This window comes from Erinaceus europaeus, chromosome 2 (assembly GCF_950295315.1).
Source record: "Erinaceus europaeus chromosome 2, mEriEur2.1, whole genome shotgun sequence".
Taxonomy (NCBI): Eukaryota; Metazoa; Chordata; class Mammalia; order Eulipotyphla; family Erinaceidae; genus Erinaceus; species Erinaceus europaeus.
The window spans coordinates 128,906,792-128,933,501 of record NC_080163.1 but is presented as its reverse complement, the minus strand read 5'-3'; the positions used below and the strand labels follow the sequence as shown (position 1 = coordinate 128,933,501).

Sequence of the window (26,710 nt, the reverse complement as noted above, 5' to 3'; positions counted from 1 at the left end):
TGAAGCATGTAAACATTTAAGGAGATTAATGATATTTAAATAATAACTAAATTCTAGCATTATGAATAAGAATGGAGTTCTCTCCTGGAGTAAGTTAAAGCAAAAACAAAATATCTCTCTTGATATTATAATTATAATATTATATATTCAGTAATCTTCCTAAAGTAAACCCACAGCTGGGGCCCTGTTTCTCTTTCCCCTTCTCTTTCTGCTTCTCACAACTAGCATTTTATAAAGCCAACCTTTCAAATTTCCATTCATCACTTCTCCTTCAGAATCAGGGAATTCAGTTTGATGAAGAGTGACATTTATGTTCAGAATACTTTCCTTCCAAATGCCTGATTTTTTACTTATTATTTGGGAGAGAAAAAAAAAATTAGTGCAGTTGGTTCATCTTCACAAGTGTAATTTTTACTTATTATTGCTTTGTGGCTTTCTTTTTAACAGTCACACCGAGGAGAAGACCCAGTGGGAACATCCCAAAACTGGAAAAAGAAAACGTATAGCAGGAGGTTTGTATATTGTTGTTAAGAACTTTTTGTATTTGAAACAGTGGTTAAGCAGAGTCATGCCTGAGGTTCCAAAGTCCCCAGGTTCAGTATCTAAGTCAACCTGAGCATTGCTCTTAAAAAATAAATAAATAAATAAATCCTTACTGTCAAGAGACGTAGAGTCTGGTTGAAAAGAGAACATGCAGATGTGAAGAATAGAAACTGCTATATAATAGCATATAAGAGGCATCAGAAGTCTTTATACAGGTGTTAGGTGACTGCAATACCTACTTTTCTGTGAATTTGTTCAAAAGAGGATTCATGTTAATTGGAGTACTGGAAAATTCTTAGCGAAAAGCAGAGCCTGGATGATTAAGGATGGAAACTTATTTTTTCTTCTCCAAGCACCAAACTGAAATATGGAGTCTGGTTGGTGTATGAGGTTTCTGCAGTTGCCACTGTTGGCAGACAGGACTCAAACACTGCAAAGCTACTGCTATTGGAGTGTGTGTTTGTTGTGGGGGGTGGTGGTTTCAGTGGTCTTGGGGCTAAGGATAAAGGGTTTGGTGCTCTTCTACTTTGGTGATTGGGCTGCAGTTCACACCATCCTGTCACATATAGACCTGTTTGTCTTTACTGCTTTTCAGATTTGCCCTATGGATGGGAACAAGAAACTGATGATAATGGACAAGTGTTTTTTGTTGAGTAAGTATTTACATAGAAACTATCCACAATCAATTTGCTTTTTAATAGGAATTTATCGTACAAGTACATCAACTGTAGAGAAATGTGACAATAATGTTTCCAGAATAATAGCTTTTTTTTTTTCTTTAAGAGAGAGAGAACACAAGAGAAAGCCTGACTGACCACAGCACCAAAGCACCCTTCATTACAGTGGGGACAGGGTTTGAACCTGGATCACACACATGCCAAAATCACACATTATCCAAGTGAAGTATTTCGCTGTTTAGCTACTTTTTTTTTTTTACACCAGAGCAGCTCTGGCTTCTGGTGGTGCAGGGGATTAAACCTGGGGCTTCCGAGTCTCAGGCATGAGAGTCTCTTTGCATAACCATTATGCTATCACCCTGTTTAGCTACATATATATATGTATATATATGTATATGTGTGTGTATATATATGTACATATACACACACATATACACACACACACATATATATACATATATATATATATATAATATTTATTAATGAGAAAGGAGGAGACAACAAACCAGATATTAATCAGATACATGTGCTGCCGGGGATTGAACTCAGGACATCATGCTTGAGAGTCCAGTGCTTTATCCACTGTGCCACCTCCTAGACCACAGCTACTTTTTTTTTTTTAATTCTTTTTTTTTTAAATTTTATTTATTTATTCCCTTTTGTTGCCCTTATTGTTTTATTGTTGTAGTTATTATTGATGTTGTTGTTGTTGGATAGGACAGAGAGAAATGGAGAGAGGAGGGGAAGACAGAGAGGGGGAGAGAAAGACAGACACCTGCAGACCTGCTTCACCGCCTGTGAAGGGACCTGCCTGCAGGTGGGGAGCCGTGGGCTCGAACCAGGATCCTGACGCCTGTCCTTGAGCTTAGCGCCACCTGCGCTTAACCCGCTGCGCTACAGCCCGACTCCCCCACAGCTACTTTTTTAAATAAAGAAAAAAAGAAACTTATTTACCAGTGAGAGAGCAAGAGGACCAGAGCATCACCATTCTGGTACATGTGATAGTGATGAACAAACTCAGGACCCCAGGCTTCCTAGTTCAGAACTCTTAACTATTGTGCCCTTTCCCAGGTCTCTAGGAATAGTTATTTTTTTAAAAGTGGTTTAAAAAAATTTTTTATTTAATTAATTAATTTATTTTTATTTAAGAAAGGAGACATTAACAAAATCATAGAATAAGAGGGGTACAGTTCCGCACAATTCCCATATCCCGATTTCTACATCCCACCCCCTCCCCTGATAGCCTTCCCATTCTCTGTCTCTCTGGGAGTATGGATCCAGGGTCGTTGTGGGTTGTAGAGGGTGGAAGGTCTGGCTTCTGTAACTGCTTCCCCGCTGAACATGGGCGTTGACTGGTTGATCCATACTCCCAGTCTGTCTCTCTCTTTCCCTAGTAGGGTGGGGCTCTGAGGAAGTGGAGCTCCAGTACACATTGATGGGGTCGTCTGTCCCCATCTTGCTGGCATCCGGAACCTGGTGGCTGAAAAGAGAGTTAACATACAAAGCCAAACAAATTGTTGAACAGTCATGGACCTAAAGACTGTAATAGTGCAGATGAAGTGTTGGGGGTATTCCCTGCATGCTCTTGTGTACTTCTGCTTTCAGGTATATATTTTTCCCCTAGTTTATGGGCATGGGTGAACCTATGCTCTATCTCAGGGGACCTAGACTATATCTAGGTTTGGGGACTTTATTGGGAAGTGGACCACCTGGAATGGAATTAAAGAATACTATGAAAGGAAAGGTCTCACCTGAGTGATGAAGTTGAAGGGTTGTCATTCCACACCTGAAGTCTCTGGTCACAGTCTGAAGTGAAGCATGCTGGGGTGGCACTCGTGTTGATTAGGTTGCAATCCGCGGATGCAATATTATTTGATTTGAATTGAGAGCAGCATGCAGAAAAGTGGGCCCCACCCTAAGGTTCCAGGAATGGGGGAAGTATAGGCTCTATAGTGGAAATGTGAGGTTCCTATTGTCTTAGGGTTCAAGAAGGAATAGCAGTATTAGGGAAACAGCGGATGAGACCCTCAAGGAAAATACTAACTACCAAGAGGCAGTTAGAGAAATGAAAGCTGAAATAGCTGTAATGAAGAAAGCAGCCGAGGGAAGGGAAAGCAGACTAGCAGAAGCAGAAAACAGAATTAGCCAGACAGAGGATGAGCTAGAGAAAACTAAGAAAGAGGTGAAAGAGCTCAAAAAGAGATTGAGAGATACTGAAAACAACAATAAAAGTGGTTTTTGGATTATTTCAGCCTGTTTTTTATTCATATGATTTCTTTTAAAATAAAAAGTCCAGAATGTGCTGTGTAAACTATTTAATAACCTGTTTTCCACTTAGCATGTGAGCGTTTTCTTTATTTCTTTATTTTTTTATAAAAATTCTAAATTTATTTATTAATGAGAAAAATAGGAGGAAAGAGAGAGAGAGAAAGAACTAGACATCATTCTGGAACATGTGCTGCCAGGGATTGAACTTGGGACTGCATGCTTGAAAGTCTCATGCTCTGTCCACTGCACCACTTCCTGGACCACTGAACATTTTCTCATATCCTTACATTTTCAAGAAGGTGATGCTTAATGACTATAGAGTATCTTTTCTAGATAATTTGTAATTTATTCATTTATTTTTGTGGAATTAAGGCTTCAAATATTGTGTGATTTTTTTTTTTTTTTCCCTTTCATTCAGATAGAGCAGAGCTTCCAGTGCTGTAGCACATTCCATTTTGTGCCAGGGCTCAAACCTGGGCAGATACACTATAGTTTATCAAGTTACCTATTGAACACTTGTAATCATAAATAATGTTTTGAGCATCCTGGTGTGTGAAACTGTTTAGGATAAATCTCAGCAGCAAATAGCAATAGTAACCTTCTGTTAATCATATAACATGATTCAGGAATGAATGTAACCCCATTCTACTGTGTGTTAACTTGCTCCATCCCCACAGTGGGAGGCACTTAGCTCCCTGGGTAGATTACTTCTCCTCCTGGAGCTTGCTGGTGAATTTTTAGCAACAGTCCCTAGGGGGAAAGCCCAGATGTGTTTCCATGGAGCAATATTTTCACAGTAGCCTGGGTCAGGCTAGCAAAGCAAGGTAACTGACGGGTTGGAAAATGATCTGCCCACCAGGCCTTTATTTTTTATGCAAGAACAGGGAATGAACCTGGGGCCTTGCACGTGTGTGACAATGCTGTTGCCTCCTGAGTCCAAAATTTTCTTACTTTTTTGAAAGAGGGAAAAACAGAGAGGTAGAAACACCACAGTATTGCTCTGTCATCCATGAAGCTCTCCCTGGTGCTGCCCATGGTGCTGCCATGTGGAACTGTGACTCAAACCCAGGGCCTCATGTGAACAAGGCTTTTACTCCACACAGTGAGATATCTCTCAGTTCCTTCGTATTAGGCTCTCTAGAGCTACTATGAGGAAGTTTCAACATTTCTCTGGCATTTCTGTTAGCAGTGGAATCAAAGTAGGAATGCTCTTGGATCTTAGTATTTACATGATGACCAGTATCGAGAGAAAACTGTCTGACTTTATATACACATTACAAATACATTCCAAGTTATGGTATGCTTTTTTTTTTTTTTTTTTTTTTTGAGAATTTCACACATTTTATTGGGTAGAGACAGAAATTGAGAGGGGGAGGAGAGATAGGGAGAGAGAAAGAGAGACACTTATGAAGCTTTTGCCCTGTAGGTGGGGCCTAGGGTGGCTTGAACTTGGGCCCTTGCATATGGCAATATGTGCCTTTCGCTGAGTGCCTCACTGCTTGGTTCCTTGGAGAGTTTTAAAGTTATTTTGAGATGTATCTCAAGTCCCAAGAAAATACTTAAAATGTGAAAAAATAGTTTCTGCTACATAAGGAGTAACTTAATTTAGATGTACCAGTGTATTTTAATATTGCTTGTACAAGATTTAGACAAATTCCAGATCAATCAGAGTGCCTGCTGGATATATGAGTATAGTCATGAAATCTTCAGTAGTTGGCCAGCTTCATATTTACTTTTTTTTTTTTTTTTTGCATCCAGGGTTATTACTGAGGTTCATTGCCTTATGAATCCACTACTCTTTTGATCATTTATTTTTATTTTTTTTTGGATAGGACAGAGAAATTGAGAGGGGAGGGGAAGACAGAGAGGGGGAGAGAAAGATAGACACCTGCAGACTTTCCTCACCACCTGTGAAGGGACTCCCCTGCAGGTGAGGAGCTGGGGGCTTGAACCGGGATCCCTACACTGGTCCTTGTGCTTTGTATTATGTGTGCTTAACCCAGTGCACTACTGCCTGGCCCCCTGTATTTACTCTTAAGACTTCTATCACTTTAAAATTTTTATTTCTCAGTTGAATTTTTTAGATTTCCTTATGTCCTTGAATAGGGCTAAGAGATTTCATTTAAATCTACTGAAAAGAGTGATAGTTGTATTTACGTGATTTGAAAGAAAAAAATGCTTTTTTGAGATTTAAGGACAAGTGCTTGATATATGTTATATATTTTACTCAGTTCTGAAGGCAAGTCTTTGATAATTATCTCTCAAGGCAGGGATGTCATACATTTTGGAGGCCAGGAACTAGACTAAGTAGTTCCCAGTTTTTTTTCAGAATTATGAATAAACATTTTTAGCATATGGCAAATGGGGTTTTCCTAGCTAAGATCATATGATTATCTCATACTTAAATATTTATCTTATTTAAGATGCTTACTTTTACTTCACATTAGGTAGAGTAGGTGGGGGTTGGGGAAGAGAGGGACACTCACCACTCAGAGCACTAGGATTTGAACTGGGATGCTGAGGTTCTATCAGTTGAACTGTGTCCCCAGCCATATTTTTCTCATATTCATGAACTTTGATGTTTACTATGGGTTAACTGCTTTTTCTTTTTCTTTGCAGTCATATAAATAAAAGAACTACCTATTTGGACCCAAGACTGGCATTTACTGTGGATGATAATCCAACAAAACCAACTGCCAGACAGAAATATGATGGCAGCACCACCGCCATGGAAATACTTCAGGGTCGGGATTTCTCTGGCAAAGTGGTCATAGTTACTGGAGCTAATTCAGGAATAGGTAGGCCATTAACTTACAGTCATTTTTTTTTTTTTTGTCTGTGCTAATAAAAATCCTCTTAAATCTAACTACTGTGAAGTCTTACATAGTGATTGTCTAATTTTAAAATGCATTTATAACCTTTTCAGCTATCATTTCATTAAAATCCTAACCTCTTTTTAAATCTCAATATTACCATGGAAGAGGCTACAGAATAGGGACTGACCTTGAATTCTCTGAAAGCTGAACACTCAGCAAAAAGATCGTGGCTATTTTGGTATTCAAGGATTAGAGACAACAGGCTCCATCTAAGAGTTTCTGACCTGGTCTGAGTGGTATAGGGACATATTCCAATTACCTGGGTTATTCAAACTGAAATTGATTAGTAATGGAATATCAGGAACAACAATGTACCATGACTTTGGAACAAAGGATACTGCAGGTCTCACTTGGTCACTGAGAATATCATTTTCCTTTGGGAACAGGATCTTATTTCTTTCTAAAGTTGGAGAAGTAGTCCTTGTTTTAACCTCTAAATTAACCCTCTGAATTGCCAGTGTCTAAAAACAGTGGCTATTATGCATTAGGTGACTTAGAAGGGAGGCCCCCTCTTTGGTCTGGGCTGAGACAGTAGCAAAGAAGATCATTCACTAGCCTTTGATGTGATTTTATTTTCTTTTGCTTCATTTTCCATCAGTATTTGAATCACTTAAGAGCCAACTGCTTTGAAGAAGGATATCCAGCTTCAGGTTAATTTACGTATCTAGTAAATGGGGTTAATTCTGCTGTCTCCTGCCAGATTCCCTCTGACCTTTTGACCCCCCACAATCCCCATGGTGCCACATCTCTTGCTGACCATCTCCCTCATAAACCTTGTCTCTTCACTCCTTTGTGTACCTCTTTAATTTTCTTCTTTACCTTTCTTGATGACCTGTTCCTGTTCCTCCAGAGACATTTCCTAGCATCATCACGGGAAGTGAAACTACATTTCTTGAGAATCCTTTATTGTGTACTACAGAGTCTAAAATCTACAAAGCCACAGACCCAGCCACTTGCCTATTATGACAAAGAAGCAAATAAAATATGTTTTTTTTTTTAAAGGATTTATGTAAAATCAATTCTCAGACCTCATCTTGGGTTTAGAAAATGTTCTGTCCACTTTCCTGAATGTCTCCATGGGATAAATGTCATAAAATTGTCATTGATGTCAAAACTCTTGACTCTGTCTTAAAAACAGTAACTAGACAACTCTTGTCCAGGAAAGAAGAAGTTATATCAGTTGTACTGGCTAGTATTATGTGAGGGTGAAATAATTTGGAGATAAGAACTTATGGAAAATGTTTTTCTTATTGATTTAACATTCCTTCAGCCAGAAGATTAACTGAAATCTTATTTTTCAGACTAGGCTATTCTTTTTTCTTTAATTAGTGGATTATGTGGCTACTATTTCTTGCATAAATGTTTATACTTTAATGTATCTGACATTAGATACCAGTTCTTTGAATATAGCTAATGCTCAGTAGTAGTATGTAGTGCTATGTAGTAGTAGTAGTATGTAGTGCTGAACTCATGACATTGTAATCCAGGATAAAAATAGTTGTTCAGAAAATACAAACAACTATTTAATCTTGATGGAAAAAGAGGAAATTCTGAGGCACTGAGAATAAATGCATTCTTGACTGGAATGGACTTCCAACCTCTATGAGGAAATCCCTCTTCTCATCTCCCACTTCCCAGACTTTTACTTCCTTTGTGCATAGCTCATTTTGTAGCCATTGCAAGTAGGTGTCTGTGGTCCAGTCAGATACTGTAGAAAATTGTCATGCTGAAGATGAAAGAGGTTGAGGAAGGTCTCAGCTCCTTCCTGTGCAGACAATCTATGTCTTTTCAGCTCTGCTTCCCTCAAAAATTGCCCACAGTACTGCCATCTCAACCCATTTCACTCTTGAGAAGCATAAGTCTAGGTGAGCACTGATGATTCTTATTCTTAATTTTTGAAATAATACTGTACTGAGAATTCCAGTCAGTCATATTCTTGCAAATCACTTTCACTCTGCAGCAGTGGTATCAGGCTTAAAGAAAAAAGGCTGAAGATAGGCACATGGCTTTTCATCATAATGAAGTTAGCTTAGAAAGTGCTCTTGCCCAACTAGGCTGCAGCTTCTAGATAAAGTCCTTCTACTGAACTGCAAAATAAGCCCATTTATAAATTGCTATCACCACTTTATTTCTGCCTGTTTCAATTAAAGTCACTGGATGTGGACTGAATCAGGCATCGTCATTTCCAAGACTTTGGAGTCATCTGTCAGCTTTTTCTGGTGTTGGTGTTCACTTTCCATTTGCCAGTCAAGGTTGCCCATTTGTTTAATAATAACTGTCCAATCTTTGGTCTGGGGAAGGTCTGTTTTCTTTGAAGCATAGTGGGCTGAAGCAAAACAAACCAGTCTTTATTCTAAACATAGTTTAATTTACTTTTCAGGAAATTTATGAATATCCAGTGATGCTTTTTTGATTTTCCCACAAGGCACTGTTTTGAATTTTCTATTGGTGAGGCTCTCTCTGTTATAGGTGGAGGTGATGAGGTGGTTAAGGGAGCCCCATTTCTTGAGAAGTTGCAGAGTAGAACTAGAGCACTGCCCCCTTTGAAGTGACCTTTAAGCAGATCCTGACTTGTCATCTCCCTAGCCCTGCTACTATAAGTGGTACAGAACTACATTTTGAATTTTCCATCTTTGATATTACTTGGGCAGACAGACCAGGATGATACTGGAAGACTTGAGAAAGATTCTGAGGAAAGAGCAGAAGAAAACATTACATATTCCTGAAATCTTTCTTTTTACACTTAATATTTATAACAAGGTATCACCTGCTGGTAGATTTGGCTGTCTAGTTTGGGGTTGCCAAACTACCTGGGCTAAATCTAATTTGTAGCCTGGTCTTATAAGTAAAGTTTTAGTGGGATAGAATCATGCCTCCCCCCTTCTCACCGCATTTGTCTTACCTGTAGAGGCCAGTAATTCTGACAAGAGACTGTTTGGCCCACAGAATTTAAAATATTTATTATTATGACCCTCTATGGAAAAAGTTTGCTTCCCCCTGCATTAGATGATTTATTTCCCTTCAAAGTTAAGCTCACCCTAATATTCTCTAAATCAGTTAACAATTTAGATAAATTGGATGACCCTAGGCTGCAGGAAGATTATAGCAACACATATTTTGTTGTTGATGTCTCAGCAATATCCTGCACACCTGTCTCCCCGCCTCTATTTTTTAAGGAGATTCAAGGATTAGGATGTTGCCTTTTTAAGAAACTAACATTCTTCTCTCCTTGACCTTTGTTTGCCCAGCGTTCTGAACTCGAAGAACTTTGTAGATTGAAAGCTGTAGCTTGTGGACCTCTCTCTCTGGAGATCAGCATCTCAGTATCCAGGGGGAAGTCATCTCTCCACCCAAAACTTCTACTGTCAGACCAAGAAACCTGGAACCCCACAGTCCTGACTGCTAACCAGTAGAGACAAGGGAGGAGTTCATTTCTGTTTGTGTTGGACCTAGCACTGGGCAGGAAGGGGTTCACAGGTGTTTTACAAAGGTTGGGACGTAGCGACTTGATGACTCTGATTTAGTAAAAATGACTGGAAATGATTTCATCATGGTGATCATTCATTACAAATGCATTGCGGAGTCTCAAGAGGGAATTTTTTAGGTCAGAGAATTTTCCACTATGGAAGGATCCCATAGCTTTTCTAGACACAACCTATCAATTAAACTAATTTGACTGCTTATGAAATGTTCAGTATAAAGCACTGCCTTCTTGAATCTGAAGCTGGTTTGTGCTTCTCGGAGGTAGGGTCTTTCTAACAAAGGATCAATTGCATGACTAAATGTTAGATACCCACTGCCCTGATAACTGTCTTCTGTTAGCAGAAAGTTTTATTGGAACTCAGGCAAATTACTGCAACATGTAGATGGATTTATCATCATTGGACTTTACAGGTGAAACCCAGGTTTTGGCCAAGTTCTATTTTTAAAATATTGATAAATATAAGAAAATTAGATAATTTTCACTCTAATGTCCCTAGGTAATAGTGATAAAACTTTTAATCTTAAACACTTGTGGTTAACATTTGATTTTAAAATCCCTTTTGGAGTTCAGTCAGGATGAGAAGTTGCTTTCATCTTTTGAACCTTTACAACACTGGGCTATAGCCAGTGCCATGACTTTAAATCTAGAATGGCCTGGCCTGGTTTCAATTTTTGAGCCAGAGGATCCATTAACAAGAGCAAAACTGTTTTTCTCCTGAACAAATACAACCTGGTTACCTTGTATATACCCATAAAATGTATTTTAGGTCTGGCATTTTTAATTTTCTATTGGTATTTATGTCATCTAATCACTCCCTGTGACTTATTACAAGCATTCTATACTCAACACACTTAAAATATATTTATTTATTTAATGAGAGAGAGCTTCAGAGCACAATTTTGCATATATAGTGCTGAGGATCAAGCTTAGTATTTTGCATATGCAAGTCCTGTGTTTTAGCACTGAGCTACTTCTCCCACTGCTACCCCCACTTAAATATATCAAAATTTGTAAATTTTGAGATATGAAAAGTACAAATTCAAGCTACCAAAGTCATCCTTAGATTTGAAGGAATCAGATTTCTAGATATAGGCCTGCCTCCCAAATATATTACTTTAGGATAGTGTTAAAATTGGCTACTTGGGCTTTGTGCACCCCCCACACACACATACACATTTTTTTTTTTTAAGTCTTGTGATCTTGGTTGAAATTTTAGTATGAGCTATAATGCTATATTCTTTTGTCCTACAAATCATCACCATGATGGATTCATATTTGATATAAACTCGACCAGTTCAACAGTAATGCAAGATACTTAGTTTTCTTTATGCAGAAGTGTATTTTTTCTTAAGATTTTAAATTCGCACTTCACAAATAAGAATTTAACCAGCTAGCTCCATTTAAGCCTCAGATCTTTATTTTCTTTTTCATACCTGGTATTACTAAAATTTACTCCTAGCCTAAAACAAGCCATTCATCTTTATGTCACTTACTCCCCCAAATCCCATAAATCCCAGACCACAGACTGACTTACAGTCATTTTTTTGGTTAAAACTTACTCATATGGGATCATTACGCTTGGGATTCTGAAATGCTTGATTATAATTTTCTTTCCAATTGTCAACAAAACTTAAGCTAGTGGAATCTTGGCATTTATCTTCTTTTTAAGAACCTGGTGCTCATTAAGTAAAGGAAAATTTTCTGGAATAATCTTAATAACCTTTTGGGAATTTAAACGCCCATTTTAAATTAAAAACATTTGGGAACATTTTTATGCTAAAATACACTCATAAATAAAATTATTTTGAAATAATTTTGCTCTGATAAATTACTAAGATTTTTGACGATATTGGAAAAAGTCCTGGAATGATGTTATGTAAAAATTAAGAATTAGTGCTTTATGAATTAAATGACCATTTTAAATTTATGGTTTTAATTCTTTTTTTTAAATTGCCACCAGGGTTATCACTGGGACATGGTGCCTTCACACTGACTCAGCCATTCCTGGTGATCATCTTTTTTTTTCTCCTTTTCTTGGACACAGAGTAAGAAACAGACATAGGTAGGGAGAGATAGAGAGGAAGAGAAACAGAAAAGGAGAGACACCTGCAGCACTGCTCCACTGCTTCTAAAGTTTCCCTCTTGTGGGGACAGGTGATTTGAAGCCTGATCTTTGTACATGGTAACATGTATGTTCTATTGGGTGAATTCTCACTGGGCCATTTGAAGTATTCTTTAAAAAAATATTTTTGGATTTGTTAGAGAATGAGAGCACCATTCTGGCACTGCTATGCCAGGGACTGAATTCATGATTTATGCATGTAAATCTGGTGCTTTGCCCACTGTACAATCTCTTGGGCCATCACTTATGTATTCTTTATTATTATTAGTATTTTACTTATACTTAAGCATTAAATACACATGGAAATCACATAATCTTTAGAATTTTTGAGAAATACAAACTAAAGAAGTAGACTGAAACTCATTGCATAATTTGATAATCACATATAAAAGCTTCTCAAAGAAATATATGTATAACAGTAAGTAGTGTTTATTAAGATCTTAATCATATATGTGTGAATGTACTCATGCCTGATTAGGTCCCGTTGAAACTTTTATCACATGAGAGCAGTTGGATTTCAATCTTGTATGTAGTTTTAAATTTTAATTTACTTTATTTATAGTACTAGCATAATAAATATCATATGAACTGGTGTTTTACAACAGAATTGTTCAAACACATATTTAACAATAGAATTTTTACCCTAATTGAGATTGAAAATGCCTTTTATTTATTTTTAATAATTTTAAATTTGTTATTAGCAATTTGTTACAAGATTATAAAATTACAATGTATAGGGGCCAGGTGGTGGCACACCTGGTTGAGTGTACCTGTTACAATGCGCAAGGACCCAGGTTCGAGCCCCCAGCCCCCACCTGCAGGGGGAAAGCTTCAAAAGTGGTGAAGCAGTGCTGTAGTTATCTCTGTCTCTCACTCTGTCCCTCCCTTCCCTCTCTATTTCTGTCTCTAGCCAATAAATAAATAAAGAGAATTTAAAAAGTTTTTTTTAAAAAAAAAGATGACAATGTATAGTTCCTCACCACAACCACCACCAAAGTTCCATATTATCCCCACCCTCTCACCTCCCAAAGATTACCACCATAGTTCTCACAAGTCTTATAGTTGGCTTGCTTTTGTTTTGTTTGCATTATTTTTGGCAGGTCCATTCAAATGCTTTTTAATATTTTAAAATCCAGAGATAAATTCATTTAACACCTAGTTAAAACAATTTGATCTGTTTGTACTTAGTGCTGTGTTGTAAGAATTATAATTAAAGAAAGAGTTCTCTATTTTCTATAAATTAACGTACAAGAAAGATGACTTCCTGTTTTTATATTTTGTCTCCACTAGAGGGCTCTGTGGCCCTTTGATAAAGTTAAACAAAAGCAGTTGCATCTCAATGTAGTTTTCTTTCAGCCAGTCTTGCTCTTATTTTTATTAAATAATGCCTTTTACTTTTCCAACATATCTTGTGTTTTCTTGATGAAAAAGTTCAAACTGAAGACTGTTACTAGTGTCATGTTTGTTTCTTTTTCTTCTGCACCCCCCCTTTTCTGATTTTTTTTAATGAAATGCCAAGGATAAAGAGATCCTTTGAATAAAAAGGGCCATTGTATTCAGGGAGCAGCCTGTTCTGCCAAATTACACAAGGGCATGTGTTTTCATGACATTATTGGCTTTGAGTGTACTCGCCTATCAATAATGTGATTTTTTTTCAAAGTGGAAATTGTAATATTTAAATATTAATGCTTCTATTTAAGGTTCATTTAAAATGCCTTAGTGATCTTACATATTTTTCTAACTATAGCATTTCCCTGCTATCCCAGCAGTACCTAGTATTACATAATTTATTGTAATTAGATTGTTTGCTAATGATATGTTTTTGTATTCAAGAAAATGTGTGCTTTTGAACTTATCATGTTTCTTAAGTTAGGGAGGTCATATTAAACCAAATACTTAATATGAAGCAAATAGGCAGTTTTCTGCACATACAAGATCTTAAGGAGAGTAGTTTTTATTTTGGCTCTATAACTAAAGTTTATGACAACCCATTAATTGCATACTTAAGCTCTCTAACAAGATTTTGGCCCAGAGAATTAACACATGTGGCTTTATCAAACTGCTTATTTTCAGATTTTAAGTGAGGACAAAGCAAATGCAGTATATTGCACACTTTTATTTTTCTCAGTAACTTTTTCTCTTTTGAAAATAAAAAAAACTTGGAAACACTGGGCGTATGCTTGTAACAGTGCACAACTATCTCACTAGAGTAAAGATAATTCTTATAATTCATATTTAGATGTGTTTCTTGTTTATCAAATAAAAATTGTGAAAACTAGATGACTATCCTGGGATCATTACAGATTTTACAATAAAATACATGCTGCCACACACCCCCACCTCCTTCGTTTGTGTGTTACAGCCTGTATCTTTTTCTTGCATGTTCTGCAGCAGATACAGTGTTCAAAGACGAATCCTCAACCTTTTCAGTAGGGGTCAGTAGGAGGGCTTTCTTGCAAAGAGCTCTTAAATTAAGGCTCTGGTAGACTGATCAAAAAACAAATTTCAAAAGCTAGAGTTACTTGCAGAAATTTATTATCTCCCTTTGGCTTAATAAATGATACACATTTTGTGCAGTTCCAGGCTTTACCTACACAATCCTAGCTAAATGTGGTAAATAGGAAATGTTCTGTTGAATGAGATATGTGACATAGTTTGAATTTAATTCTTTCAAACTATAAGTTAATTGGCATATTAGGCTTTGCTACTTGGTCTTCTGGATTCTTCTTGTGAGAGTCCTACTCAAATTGTGCTATTTCAGATTTAAGATTGTGTACACATGCAAGAGAATGTTGTTTTGGATGTGAGGGCGATTGACTGTGACATCTGTTACCTCACTGAGCTAACAGGGTTGATCAACTGATCTGGCTGGCTAGGTGGGTGTCCCTTCCTCCCTCACGATCCCCTGAGTGTCCCTCCCAAAGCTTGGTTGAAGAGCACAACCTTCCCTGAATAGTGATGGTATGTGAGGATACACCAGTGGCTGTGCTCTCCTGCTTCTTCTTCTTCTAGTGTTTGCCCTTCTTCCGTAGCCAGTCAACAGCGTCAGGTTGAGCCTGATGTAAAGTTTCGAGACCTCCTTTGAATCTGGAGAGGTGGCAGTCGTTGACTATGTGGGTCATAGTCTGTCTGTAGCCGCAGGGGCAGTTCGGGTCGTCTCTGGCTCCCCAGCGATGGAACATAGCAGCGCACGGGCCATGGCCTGTTCGATAGCGATTGAGGAGGGCCCAGCTCTCCTGTTACAACCTCCAAACAGGCTCTCAAGAGAATGTTTGTTTGTGTAAGATGTGGGGAATAGGATGAATGTATGTGGAGAGGAGGGGGGAGGGGAATAATGCACATTCTGATGTCTTCGATATTTCTCTTTAAGTGGGGGAAGAAAGGTACCTAGAAAGGTAGTGGAGTTAGACCTTTCATGAGAACAAATTGTATAAGAACACAAGTTAGAATCAAGTAAGTTTCTGGTGTGGTCATATGGAAACTGACACTATTAGTATATTTTTCATTTTTACCCTTTCCTTTAACATGTACCTGATTGTTGCTAGACTAGGATGATTTACTGATTTAGTAAGTGATAGTTCTTTAGAATTTATATAGGTTATGCACACTGACTTAATTATTTTGTGGTGCTTGTAGCTGTTTTACAATGAAAACACAGAGAAGTGAGGCAATTCACGTGAGATCACACAATTCTAGAGCAGTGAGTGCCTACAAAACCAGGACAGAAGATTTCTATCTCCATGCTGAAAGGGGGGCAGTGTGTGTGTGGGGGGATGTGTGGTTTGAGTGGACGGGGGAGGTTCTGCATTCTGCTTGCTGTCTTCCTGTCCCAAAGATTAGTGCACAATTCTGACCAAGCTTTTCCCAAGCAACCCATCCAGTTTGTCTAAGCTCAACACATTAAAACACTTTGGGGGCCAGGTGGTGGCACACCTGGTTAAGCACACACATTACAGTTTGCAAGGACTTGGGTTCAAGCCCCTGGTCCCCACCTACAGGGGGAAAGCTTCACTAAGGTGAAGCGGGGCTGCAGGTGTCTCTCTGTCACCTTCCCTTTTTTTTTTTCTCATTTATTTATTTATTGGATAGAGACAGAGAAACTGAGAGAAGAAGGAGCGTAGAGAGATAGAGAAACACCTGCAGCTCTACTTCACCACTTGTGAAGTCTTCCCCCTGCAGGTAGGGGCCAGGGGCTTGAACCCAAGTCCTTGCACACTGTAGTGTGTACGCTTAACCAGGTATGACACTGCCCGGATCCCTCACCTTCCCTTTCTATGTCCCTCCTCCCCTCTCAATTTCTCTCTGTCTCTATCTGATAATAAGTAAATTAAAAAAATGATTTAAAAAAAATAAGTAGGGGAAACAGTATAATTATGCAAACAGATTCTCATGCCTGAGGTTTTAAGGTTCTGGGTTCAAACCCCCACACTACCATATAAGCCAGAACTGAGTATCACACCAAAGTAAAAGACTCTGGGGTGGGTAGGTGGGGAGAATACAGGTCCAGGAAGGATTCAGAGGACCTAGTGGGGGTTGTATTGTTATATGTGAAACTGGGGAATGTTATGCATGTATAAACTATTGTACTTAACTGTTGAATGTAAAACATTAATTCCCCAATTTAAAAAAAAGTGAAAAAAAAATTGAAAGCATACTTTGTTCCACTTTGTGCTGAGATCAGTGTCATCTCTGAATCCCTAGATTACAGATGGCTATATGCCTACCAAGTTCTCCTTTGGTGTTGTGATTGCAAAATAGGTGAATAGTTGTTCAGGAAGAATTGTGGGGGGTGATGTATGACACCAAAGCAAAGGACTCTGGGCAGGGAGGGGGAGGGAGGAAAAGGAGAAAACTTCAGGGGCCTGGAAATTGAATGCATATGCAATGAATCACTGTAAAGCATTAAACCCCTCAAACAAACAAAACACAAACAAAAAAGAATTGTGGGGGGAATGAGGCAAATAGTATTTGTCTAGCTCAGGTGTTAGATTAGATTGATCTGTGTGCCTTATTATTTAAGCAATTGTTTAAAACATATTTTCTGTTGCTACAAAATATTCCTTCTAGAAAACTTAGAAGATGCAGATAAGTAAAAATAAATGCAGATAGAAGGAAACCATTTTAAATTCTTATCAGAAGTAACTATTCATACTTAGAATGCATTTTTTCCTTTTTTTTTTTTTGTGACTTCTAGTAACAGAAAGTGAGCATTCTTCTCTGCCGTTAAATATTCCACATGAGATTTAATTTTTTTTTTTTTACTTTTTAAAAAATTTCTTTATTGGGGAATTAATGTTTTTTAAATATTTTATTTATTAATGAGAAACACAGGAGGAGAGATAAAGAGCCAGACATCGCTCTGGTACATGTGCTGCCGGGGATTGTACTCAGGACCTCGTGCTTGAGAATCCCATGCTTTATCTACAGCGCCACCTCCCAGACCACACAGGAATTAATGTTTTAGATTCGACAGTAAATACAATAGTTTGTACATGCATACCATTTCTTAGTTTTCCATATAACAACACAACCCCTTCTAGGTCCTCTGTCATTCTTCTTGGACCTGTATTCTGCCTACCCTACCCCCTCACCCCCCACCCCAGAGCCTTTTACTTTGGTGCAATACACCAATTCCAGTTCAGGTTCTACTTGTGTTTTCTCTTCTGATCTATTCCACATGAGATTATAAAGTATTTTGTTACTTGGTTTCAACTGTTCTACTTTGGCACATTTGAGTGTATTTCAGTATTTCAGCTTTTTGATAACTCTGGAATGGAGCTGAGTTTTTTTTTTTTTTTTTTTTTTTTACCCATCTATGATTATTCTATAATTTCATTTTCTGGAATTACAATTGCTGAATCAAGGGTTTCATCTGCTTTTTAACCCTAGTATCTTGCTTTGCCAAACCACACCCTTGGATTCTTAATACTCTTTTTGAATGCCCATTTTTCGCACTCTGGTAATTAGCATTGTTTCAAGGTATCTTTTAAATTTGCATGTCTCTGATTGCAAGTGAGATTAGTTACCTCTTCATATATTTAGCCATTTGTATTTATTTTATGAATTGCCTTTTTATCTCTTGAGCATAACTGTTGGATATGTACTGATTACTAATTGCTTACTTCATGTGGTTTAATTTAATTTTGAAAATGTCCCTTTCTCTTAGAAGTTAATTTATCTTATAATGTCTATTAATTTAAGTACATATTCAATCTTGTGATCAAGAGAAAATTCATGAGAAAGAGGTTGGCCCATCTCCCCACTTTGCTTGATTTGAAACTTTTAAGCATCTGTCTTACCTGTCACACTCGCAGTAGCAGCAGCTCCCATCATGGGCTCTGCTGCTCCAGTATCTGCATGTAAGGAGAGAGTAGCCCAGAGCGTTCAAGGTTGGCCAGCTTACAATGGTGGTTGAATCCTTAAGATAATACCATAGGTGACATTTGGTTATTTTGATTTCTCAAAATTTCTGCAGATCTTCTATTAATGTTAGTAACAGCCCTTTGGAGACTTTTCTTTGCGTTATCTCATTTGATGAACCTGGCTCCTGAGTGGTGAAATTGTACCACTGCTGAAAATAACTCTGCTGACAGTCAGGGGAAGCTTGATAGGTAGCTGGTTTCTATCTGGAGAGGCAGCGGGGTGCAAGGGAAGGAACACTGGCAGGGGAGGCAGACGTGACCTAGTTTTGAAACCTGGCCTAACCTTGTCCCATCTCAGTAACTTAGGGCACGTTACTTCCCTCCTCTGAACTCTGGTATCACCTGCCTGAACCATGAATGATAGTCCCATTTTGTAAAGTTGTTAAAGGCAGGAACTCCAGAGTGCCCAGGGAACTGTCTGTTCAATATTTGCAGGCACTTCGTAAATGGTAGTTGTTTCAGGAGTGGGAGGCCAGGCGATCAAGTTACTGAGAGTAGTTGGGTATTTTCCTAGCTTCCTGGTTCTTGGATCCACAGAAGGCTGCCATAATATCTGTGAATTTGTCCTAAAATGACCTTTTCAAATAACTGTTTCAGGCATGAACTTGTCTTTGGTTTGAAAGGAAACATTTTAGATATTTTCTGGTTGGAGTCCGTATGGTAGATTCATCCAGGAAAAAAATAAAAAAGAATCAAATGAAATGAAAAAGAAAAAAAGAAAGACAAAGTTGTTTTTGTTACAGAGGAGAAAAAAAACATGAATTTGAAGGCATGGATGGAGAAAAGAAAACTTTGGCCTGAAATGAATACAACTACATCACAGAAATAATTTTTTTTTAAGCCAGGGGTTGAGCATATATGATTTCAATACTCTGAGCCACTTTTGTATATGTATGTTCATATGTGTGTGTGTGTGTGTGAGGGGGAACAGAGAGAGAGAGAAAGGGAGAGAAGGAGACATCACAGTTTGGTAGTCTCCCCCATTGCCATGGCATCTCCCATGTGGTGCTGGGGCTCAAACCTGGACCATATATGTGGTGACATGATGAGGCACACACCCTAGCCAGTGAGCTGTCTTTCTGGTCCTCATAGTTATTATCTTTATGACAGTTTGGTATAAGACTTCTTGTTGACTTGAGTTTATAGTGGTTTATGGAACTACTGCCTGGTACATTAATTATAAATGTCTAGCTTTACCATCTCATTTACTTATTTATGCTGAAGAGTGGATCAGAGTCTGAATAGAATTTTGTTAGCACTTAAACTGTTTTATTGGTGACTACTGGGACTTGCTAGGAACAGACTGGTCTAGGAGAGAGGATATTAATAACTTCTGGGACCTGAAGCAAGCCATTTAAGTATTTCTGAGTTTTAATCTCATTTGTAAAATCAAGAGAATACTTTCTGTTGCTGTTTTGTCAGAACAAAATAGCATAAGTGCTATAGCAAGCAATACCATGGTAATGTGGTTGCTTGAGGTTTGGGGAAACATCACTTAATAATTGTTAAGGAAGTATAATCCTATAGGAGGAAGTTTTAACTCGGAGGGAATAATAATAATAATTATTTTTTTTGTTTGTTTTTGCTAGGACTTCACTATTGCAGGTCTGATTTATTTTTTTCAGATAGAAGGGGAAAGGCAGGGAGTCGGGCGGTGGCGCAGTGGGTTAAGCGCAAAGCGCAGGGACCAGCGTAAGGATCCCTGTTCGCGCCCCCGGCTCCCCACCTGCAGGGGAGTCGCTTCACGGGCGGTGAAGCAGGTCTGCAGGTGTCTATCTTTCTCTCCCCTCTCTCTCTGTCTTCCCCTCCTCTCTCCATTTCTCTCTGTCCTATCCAACAACAAAGCAACATCAACAATGGCAATAATAACCGCAACGAGGCTGCAACAACTAGGGCAACAAAAAGGGGGAAAAAAAAAGGCCTCCAGGAGCGGTGGATTCATGGTGCAGGCACCGAGCCCAGCAATAACCCTGGAGGAAAAAAAAAATAAATAAATTAAAAAAAAAAGGGGAAAGGCAGAGATAGAGAGGGAGAGACACCACAGCACCAAAGCTTCCCCCTATAGTTGGGGTTTGGGGCTTTCTTTGTACCTGGGTTGCACATATGGCAAATCAAGTTACCTCTTCAGGTGAGCTATCTTGCTAGTTTAAGTAATTTGTTATCCTAATGGATGGAATTAAATGGAGCTTCTTGATATATGTATGTATATTTTTATGGATGTAAATATGTGTATGTACATATATGTATATACACCTGTTTATATGTATATGTGAGTTTTTGCTAGGATGTTAGGAGAGATTTCAGCAAGTGTCTTCTCCAGGACTCAGAAAGGTAACCAGGTATCAAGTAACACAGTTGTGTACTGAACAGCTCAATTTGGTGGTGATGACTAGAAAATGTTAACAAATGTTGCCTCATTCAGAGGTGACCACAGATGTTCAGGAGCAGAAACTTGGTAACAGGCACGGAATCTTTGCAGCAGTAGAAAGTGTCACCAGTTGTGTTGAGATTTCCTTAGTGGAGGTATGGTCAGCTTCTGGCTGTTTCCTCCTGATTGCAGAAGTTTTACCTGCACCCATTCTTGCAAAGCTTATATGTATTAGGCAGGAAGAGCTGGTGCGAGCTGGGTGCCATTTACTCTGTGACATTGACAATATTACTGACTACATCTTGATTCTGGAAACTGTTTTCCTGGTGATCACATGAAGCAAAAGAATGAAAATAATCAATCTTTTTCAAGTGGAGAGACTGCTCTATCAGCCACTGATGACTGTGAGGATAAAAATCTCGAGACTTTTTGCATCTTTTAGTATAATGTTTCCTGACATCCTTCAGTGTTTCTGCCTGGTTGTGTTGTACATCAGGGCTGTTGTGGTGTTGGAATTGAGCAGCTGGGTTTTTAGACGCTCCTATCAGTTGAGAGATCATCATTGCATTTCAAATGGCATGACAAAAAAAAATGTCATTACAACTTTATCTATTAGCAAAGGAAGTTTCCATTCTGAGTTCACATTCAGTTACCAGATTGAGTGTTTGACAAGCTAGAGAGCCCTGTAACAGATCTGTGCAGGTAGACATCTCAGTCAGGGAGTGTAGTCAGATTTTTGGCAAGGGAACTTTGGTCTGTGTGCCTAGGGGCCTTTTTTCTACCACGTCTCACGATTGCTACTTGCTTGGAGTTTCTCCTTCATTGCCCATTGACCTGAGCAGAGAGGGCCATAATATGAGTCCAATAATATTTGCATATCATTCGTGTGAAATGGTTTTGTTTAGCAGAGTGTATACAAGCCAAGTGTATCTATCATTCACATATCCCTCATAGGTTTGCACTTTAAAATTAAGGCAACGTAGATTTGTTTCCTCAATGTATAAGGGATCAGAAGTTCCTTGTCAGTTTTGCTAATCTGAGCTAGTCTTAAGGTGGGGCCACCACTGTTTCCTGAGGTCAGTGGGAAAATCTGATTTCTTGTTGTGTTTGTTTATTTACACTTCTATTAACCACCTGTTAATAGAAGTTCTTAAGTTCTTTAACTTAAGGTGTTTTCCTTCACCTTCAAAGTGCATCACTTCATATTCTATTTCAAACATTACCTTCTCTTGGGATATAGTCAAGACCCATTCTTAGACTGCCCCTGATGATTTCATGACCCTTCTTCTCCCAGTAATTCAGGGTCATCTCCCCATCTCAAGATCCTTATCTTAATTGCATCTAGAGAGTCCCTTTTGTCATGTAAGGTAACATTCCCAGGTTTTCAGGAATGGGGCCATGAACATTCTGGGAGTTTGGAGGGGGGGCACTATTCATCTTTTGATAGGTCATGAGTTATCATATACAACTCTTTCTTTAGCTTTATCATGGAAGCTTTAGCATGGAAAATACCTGTTCCTTCTTAAACTTTTCTATATCTGACTCTTGGGGCTGGGTGACTTTGTCTAGAGAACATCTGATGTATTGTACTTTTGGGTTCTGAATTTGACAGTAGCCCTCTGATGCCTCAATTTCTAGTCAGAGTTTGTCCAAAGTAGGGCAGGACTTTAGCAATATGTTCTGCTACCAGCAAGGAAACATTTTCATGCTGACTTCTTCTTTGAGGTTTGATGCTTTTTATGTCTTAACTATTAGTCTGATTTCTCTTAAACTGTTCCCACTTGTGCAAATTCAGGGGACCCTTACAGGACAGTGAAATCTGTAGTAGATAGAAGGTGAGCAAAAAGTCACCCTAAACTTGCAGAGTAATGTGTGGTCCTGTGGTTAAATGTCATTTCTGACTGTTGTTTATCTTACTTGGACTGCTTGCATTTTGGTAACTAAGCACGCGGATGTGTTTCCTTAAAGTTCATTCTATGCCTTTTGACGTTCATAGTACTAAGTCTAAGTAGTTCTGTATTGTTCAGACAACATATACTAAAAATTAGTAGTTAGTTTGAGTCGCCTGGTTACTCCTCATGCTTTGTGACAGTTTGCTTTTACAGGCCTTGCTGGTTTTCCTTTGACTGGCTTATATGCTTTACTCTGTGCATGAGTTAGTTCTAGAGCTGGAGCTTCTTTCTATTCCTTAGCTAGTGGTATAGTTGAGCTCTGCTAATGCTGGTTATTAATCTGACAGTATATACCAGGGAGATTTTATAATTGCCATTTTTTTTTCTCTATCCTACTTTCCAGTCCCTCAAATGGTGCCGCAGCTGCAGTGTAGCGTTTGAACATGTTGTAGAGGGTTAGAGCTAAAATTTAAGGTATGGCATTTTGTCAAGACTGCAGGGAAAGTGGTCTCTTGTTTTGGATAATATTAGGATCTATAAATTACAAAGAAACTATTTTTATTTTTGACTACATAACAGCTAACAGGTAGCTACATCTTAGTATTTCTAAACTCTGGGATGCCACACTCATCCCTTAAGGAGTGACTTCAGGGTTGCATGTTTTAGTTATTGTAAGACTTTTCCTTTTGGATTGGAGAATTTATTAGTGTTTAATTTTTAAAATGAGACTTTTATTTTAGCATTAGACATTGTGTGTTTAAACTATCCATAGAGTAGTACCTGGAAGTAAAATAATTTTAAATTAATCCCTGAAGAACAAAGGTTGATGACTTTAAATGAATAATATAATCATAGACTGCTTAGTCTTCTGAGCTGCATGTCATAAGAAACTAAGCATTTATGCTAACTCATAAAAGCAATGGATGTACAATAAAGCTAAGCAGAGCTGGAAAAGGAACAAAACATTGTAGAGTTGTCACATTTAGACATAAATGATTCAAGGGGCTGGGTGGTGGGGTTGGGTGCACATGTTACAATGCTCAAAGACCCAAGTTCGAGCCCCTGCAGGGGATGAGCTTTGCGAGTAGTGAAGCAGGGTTGCAGGTGTCTCTCTGTCTCTCTCTCTCCCTCTCTAACTCCTCCTTCCTTTCAATTTCTGGCTATCTCTATCCAATAAATAAAGATAATTAAAAAATTAAAAGAATAAAAAGAAATAAATGTTTCAAAGTCTGCAGGGAGTAGAATCCCTCCATATTCCTAGCAGATTTTGAAGGTCTTAGTATTAGGGAATAATGTGCGGTTTGTATATATTTGTATATATATATTTCCTGTTTCTTTTTAAAATGGCCTTATATTGCATGTGTGTGTGTTTTCATGTTGGTGGGAGAATGAACTCTTGTGACAACATAAGAGTAGTAAACATTGTTAATGTTGACTTTGTGCTTAAATACTAGTATTGGATTTTAGAATCAACACACTAGCAAGATGACTTTGTTTTAAAGCCTATGATAGAAAACTGTCTTCTATTATTGATAACATTTCTGGATAGCTACCAGAAGTCTGTTTGGAAATTTAAACATATTTCTAATGCTGGGAATTGCAATGAACAATAGCATTGATGTTATGAACATTTATTTTTCTGTGTACAGAAATATTGTCCTTGCAACACTTGTAATGCCTGCTGCATTTTACCTATTCTCTTCTGGGAACCATTAAACCCTCCTTCCTTACATTCCCTTAGCCTATTTTTTCATTGTGACAATTGGTATGAGATTTTTCTTTTTCATTATTTGTTTTTACAGAGCACATCTCTGGCTTATCTCTTCATTTTCTGTTTAGTTTCATATTTTACTTTAATCTTTCTGTACATCAGTAGCTGTCAGTATGATATTTAAGCTCTTGGAAGAATTTGGCAATTGCCCACTTTTTGAGAAAATAAAGCACTTCCCTGCTGTAATGTCCTGTTTATGCTGGGTTGAAAATCCCCATTATTTGGCTGAGTTTATGACGATTTAGATACTGTTTGTAATTAATAGTCAGGGACATTTTCTTTGTTGCAAAGAGTTTAACTTTGGTTTTAGAAACCTGGGTAATGTTTTTCCTCCATTGTACATTGTGAAAAGAAGCAGGAGAATGAAGATATTTATAATATTGTCATGCAATATTGACCCCACCATGGAGAAGTATGCAAGAGAGAAAATCGAGAAGAAACTGTTAAGCTGAAGCAAGAGAAATTTCTGGTGCAGTATTGTGCTGATAGCAGAACAGAGTGGGAAAGGAGAAATAAGGAGGAAAGGGGAAGTGGACTCATCTTCAGGTTATAACTGAGCAATAGTTACATACCTAGCATTTTTTGAAATGTGCAACATGACTCTTTATATTTAGTTCTAAGCACAATGTTGGTCAGTCCTCTGCAGTTGACAGAATGTGAGAAAAATTTATTTGAGACTGACGGGCTTCTATTTCCTTGAAAGTAAAGATCTGTAATAGTGTTTGTGTGTGTAATTTATTTATTTTTTTAACGCAAAAGAAATATATGCAGTGGGAAGGATTCTGATTCTCAGCTATGTAGTTGAAAGCTATAGGAAGTGTCTTTAATTGTGTTTAGGTATTAGAGATGAATTTTGTGGATTTATGTATATTTAATCACAGGAGGTCTTCCATTCTGTGAACTAAGATTTCTTTCTTCCATCCAGGACATTGATGTAAATCAGATTTTCTTTTCTTCCTACTAGAAATTTTAGTAAGCTAAAAGAATGAGACAAAAAAAAAAAAAAAAGGAAGAAACACTGACCCCCAAAAGATAATAGAAATGACAATGACATTTGTTGACTAGCCCATCTAATTCCCTTTCAACTTGATATGAATTCTTTTAGAAGTTCAGTATATAAGCATGTATTCATTTATGTGACTTTTGAGATCACTAGAATAGAGAATTCGCCTAACTAGAATTTATTCAGCATACAAATGTGAGTAGATGATTGTTTTATATACCCCTGGTATTGAATGATGGGTAGGTGTGATAACTATATATAAAATTACATTAAAATCCAAGAGGTGCTTTTATGAGGCAGGCTGGAAATGGCATCCGCTTTTCTTATGGCTTTTTCATGTCCATTTTGATGAATCTATTTATTACTTCTATAATGAGTAGTACACATGGTTGGTTAGCCAAGTTATTGAACTTTATCAACCTTGGCTGAAATTCACAATGCGTGCCAAACTTGTTGTAACATGTAAGAAATTACATCTAGGCTAAAAAGGTTCAGTAATGATTACTCTTATAATGGAATCTTTTACAAAGCATGGGATTTCATGATATGCCTATGCTTTTTAAAAATTAAGTGTCCCCCCTCCACATACACACACTTTAACCTTAAGAAACTAATATGGTTAAAATGGTCAAGCTGTGGGAAAATTAGATTGTGGCATGTATGAGTGCCAATTACCTAATTTTATTTCTGATTGTGAACCTTTGCTCTTTTCTTGGGTAACTGGACACACATTTTTGTTTTGTTTTGTCTTTTATTTTTTCTTCCTACATCATCTTTCTATCTTTAGGATCTTGTATTAGAATCTTAGCCCTCTGTGGATCAGTTTCTTCATCTGTGAAGTGGGTACTAGGACACTACCTTTACAGAGTTGTGAGAATTTAATGGGATCTTCAGCATGTCTGTCTTCTTGAGTTGTTCCCCATGAGTTGTGCATCTTTCATTTTGATTCTAGAGCCCAATTTTAAATTTATTTTATCATGAACAATTCTATGTGCATACCAATTCAGAAAAAAATTGTTTTCCAGATGGTAAACAGGAATTACTTTAAGATGCACCTTTGTATGAAGTAGGGAAAAAAACCATTTGACTTTATAATTTATGAAACAACTAGTGAAAGAACAGCCCAACAGCTGTCACAAATCTCTGTTCAGTTTTGGGAGTTTGGCAGTACACAAAATTGCCAAATCAATGACAAAAGGATTTAAATATGTATATATATATATCTGGCTTTAGAGAATAAACCCAGGAAGCCCTCACAGATTTGAGCTTCCACCCTTGAGCAAG

At 37.8% G+C, this 26,710-nt stretch overlaps 1 protein-coding gene across 6 annotated transcripts in view; it reads left to right on the top strand.

The window, feature by feature from the left end:
* Nucleotides 1-26,710, top strand: part of WWOX (WW domain containing oxidoreductase) — a 1,192,279-nt gene that overhangs the window by 5,308 nt on the left and 1,160,261 nt on the right. For all 6 annotated transcript variants that reach the window (XM_060185124.1, XM_060185125.1, XM_060185126.1 and 3 more), the window contains 3 exons: nt 448-512; nt 1,139-1,196; nt 6,108-6,286. In XM_060185124.1, coding sequence (XP_060041107.1) covers nt 448-512; nt 1,139-1,196; nt 6,108-6,286 — 302 coding nt within the window. The remainder of the gene's footprint in view (nt 1-447; nt 513-1,138; nt 1,197-6,107; nt 6,287-26,710) is intronic.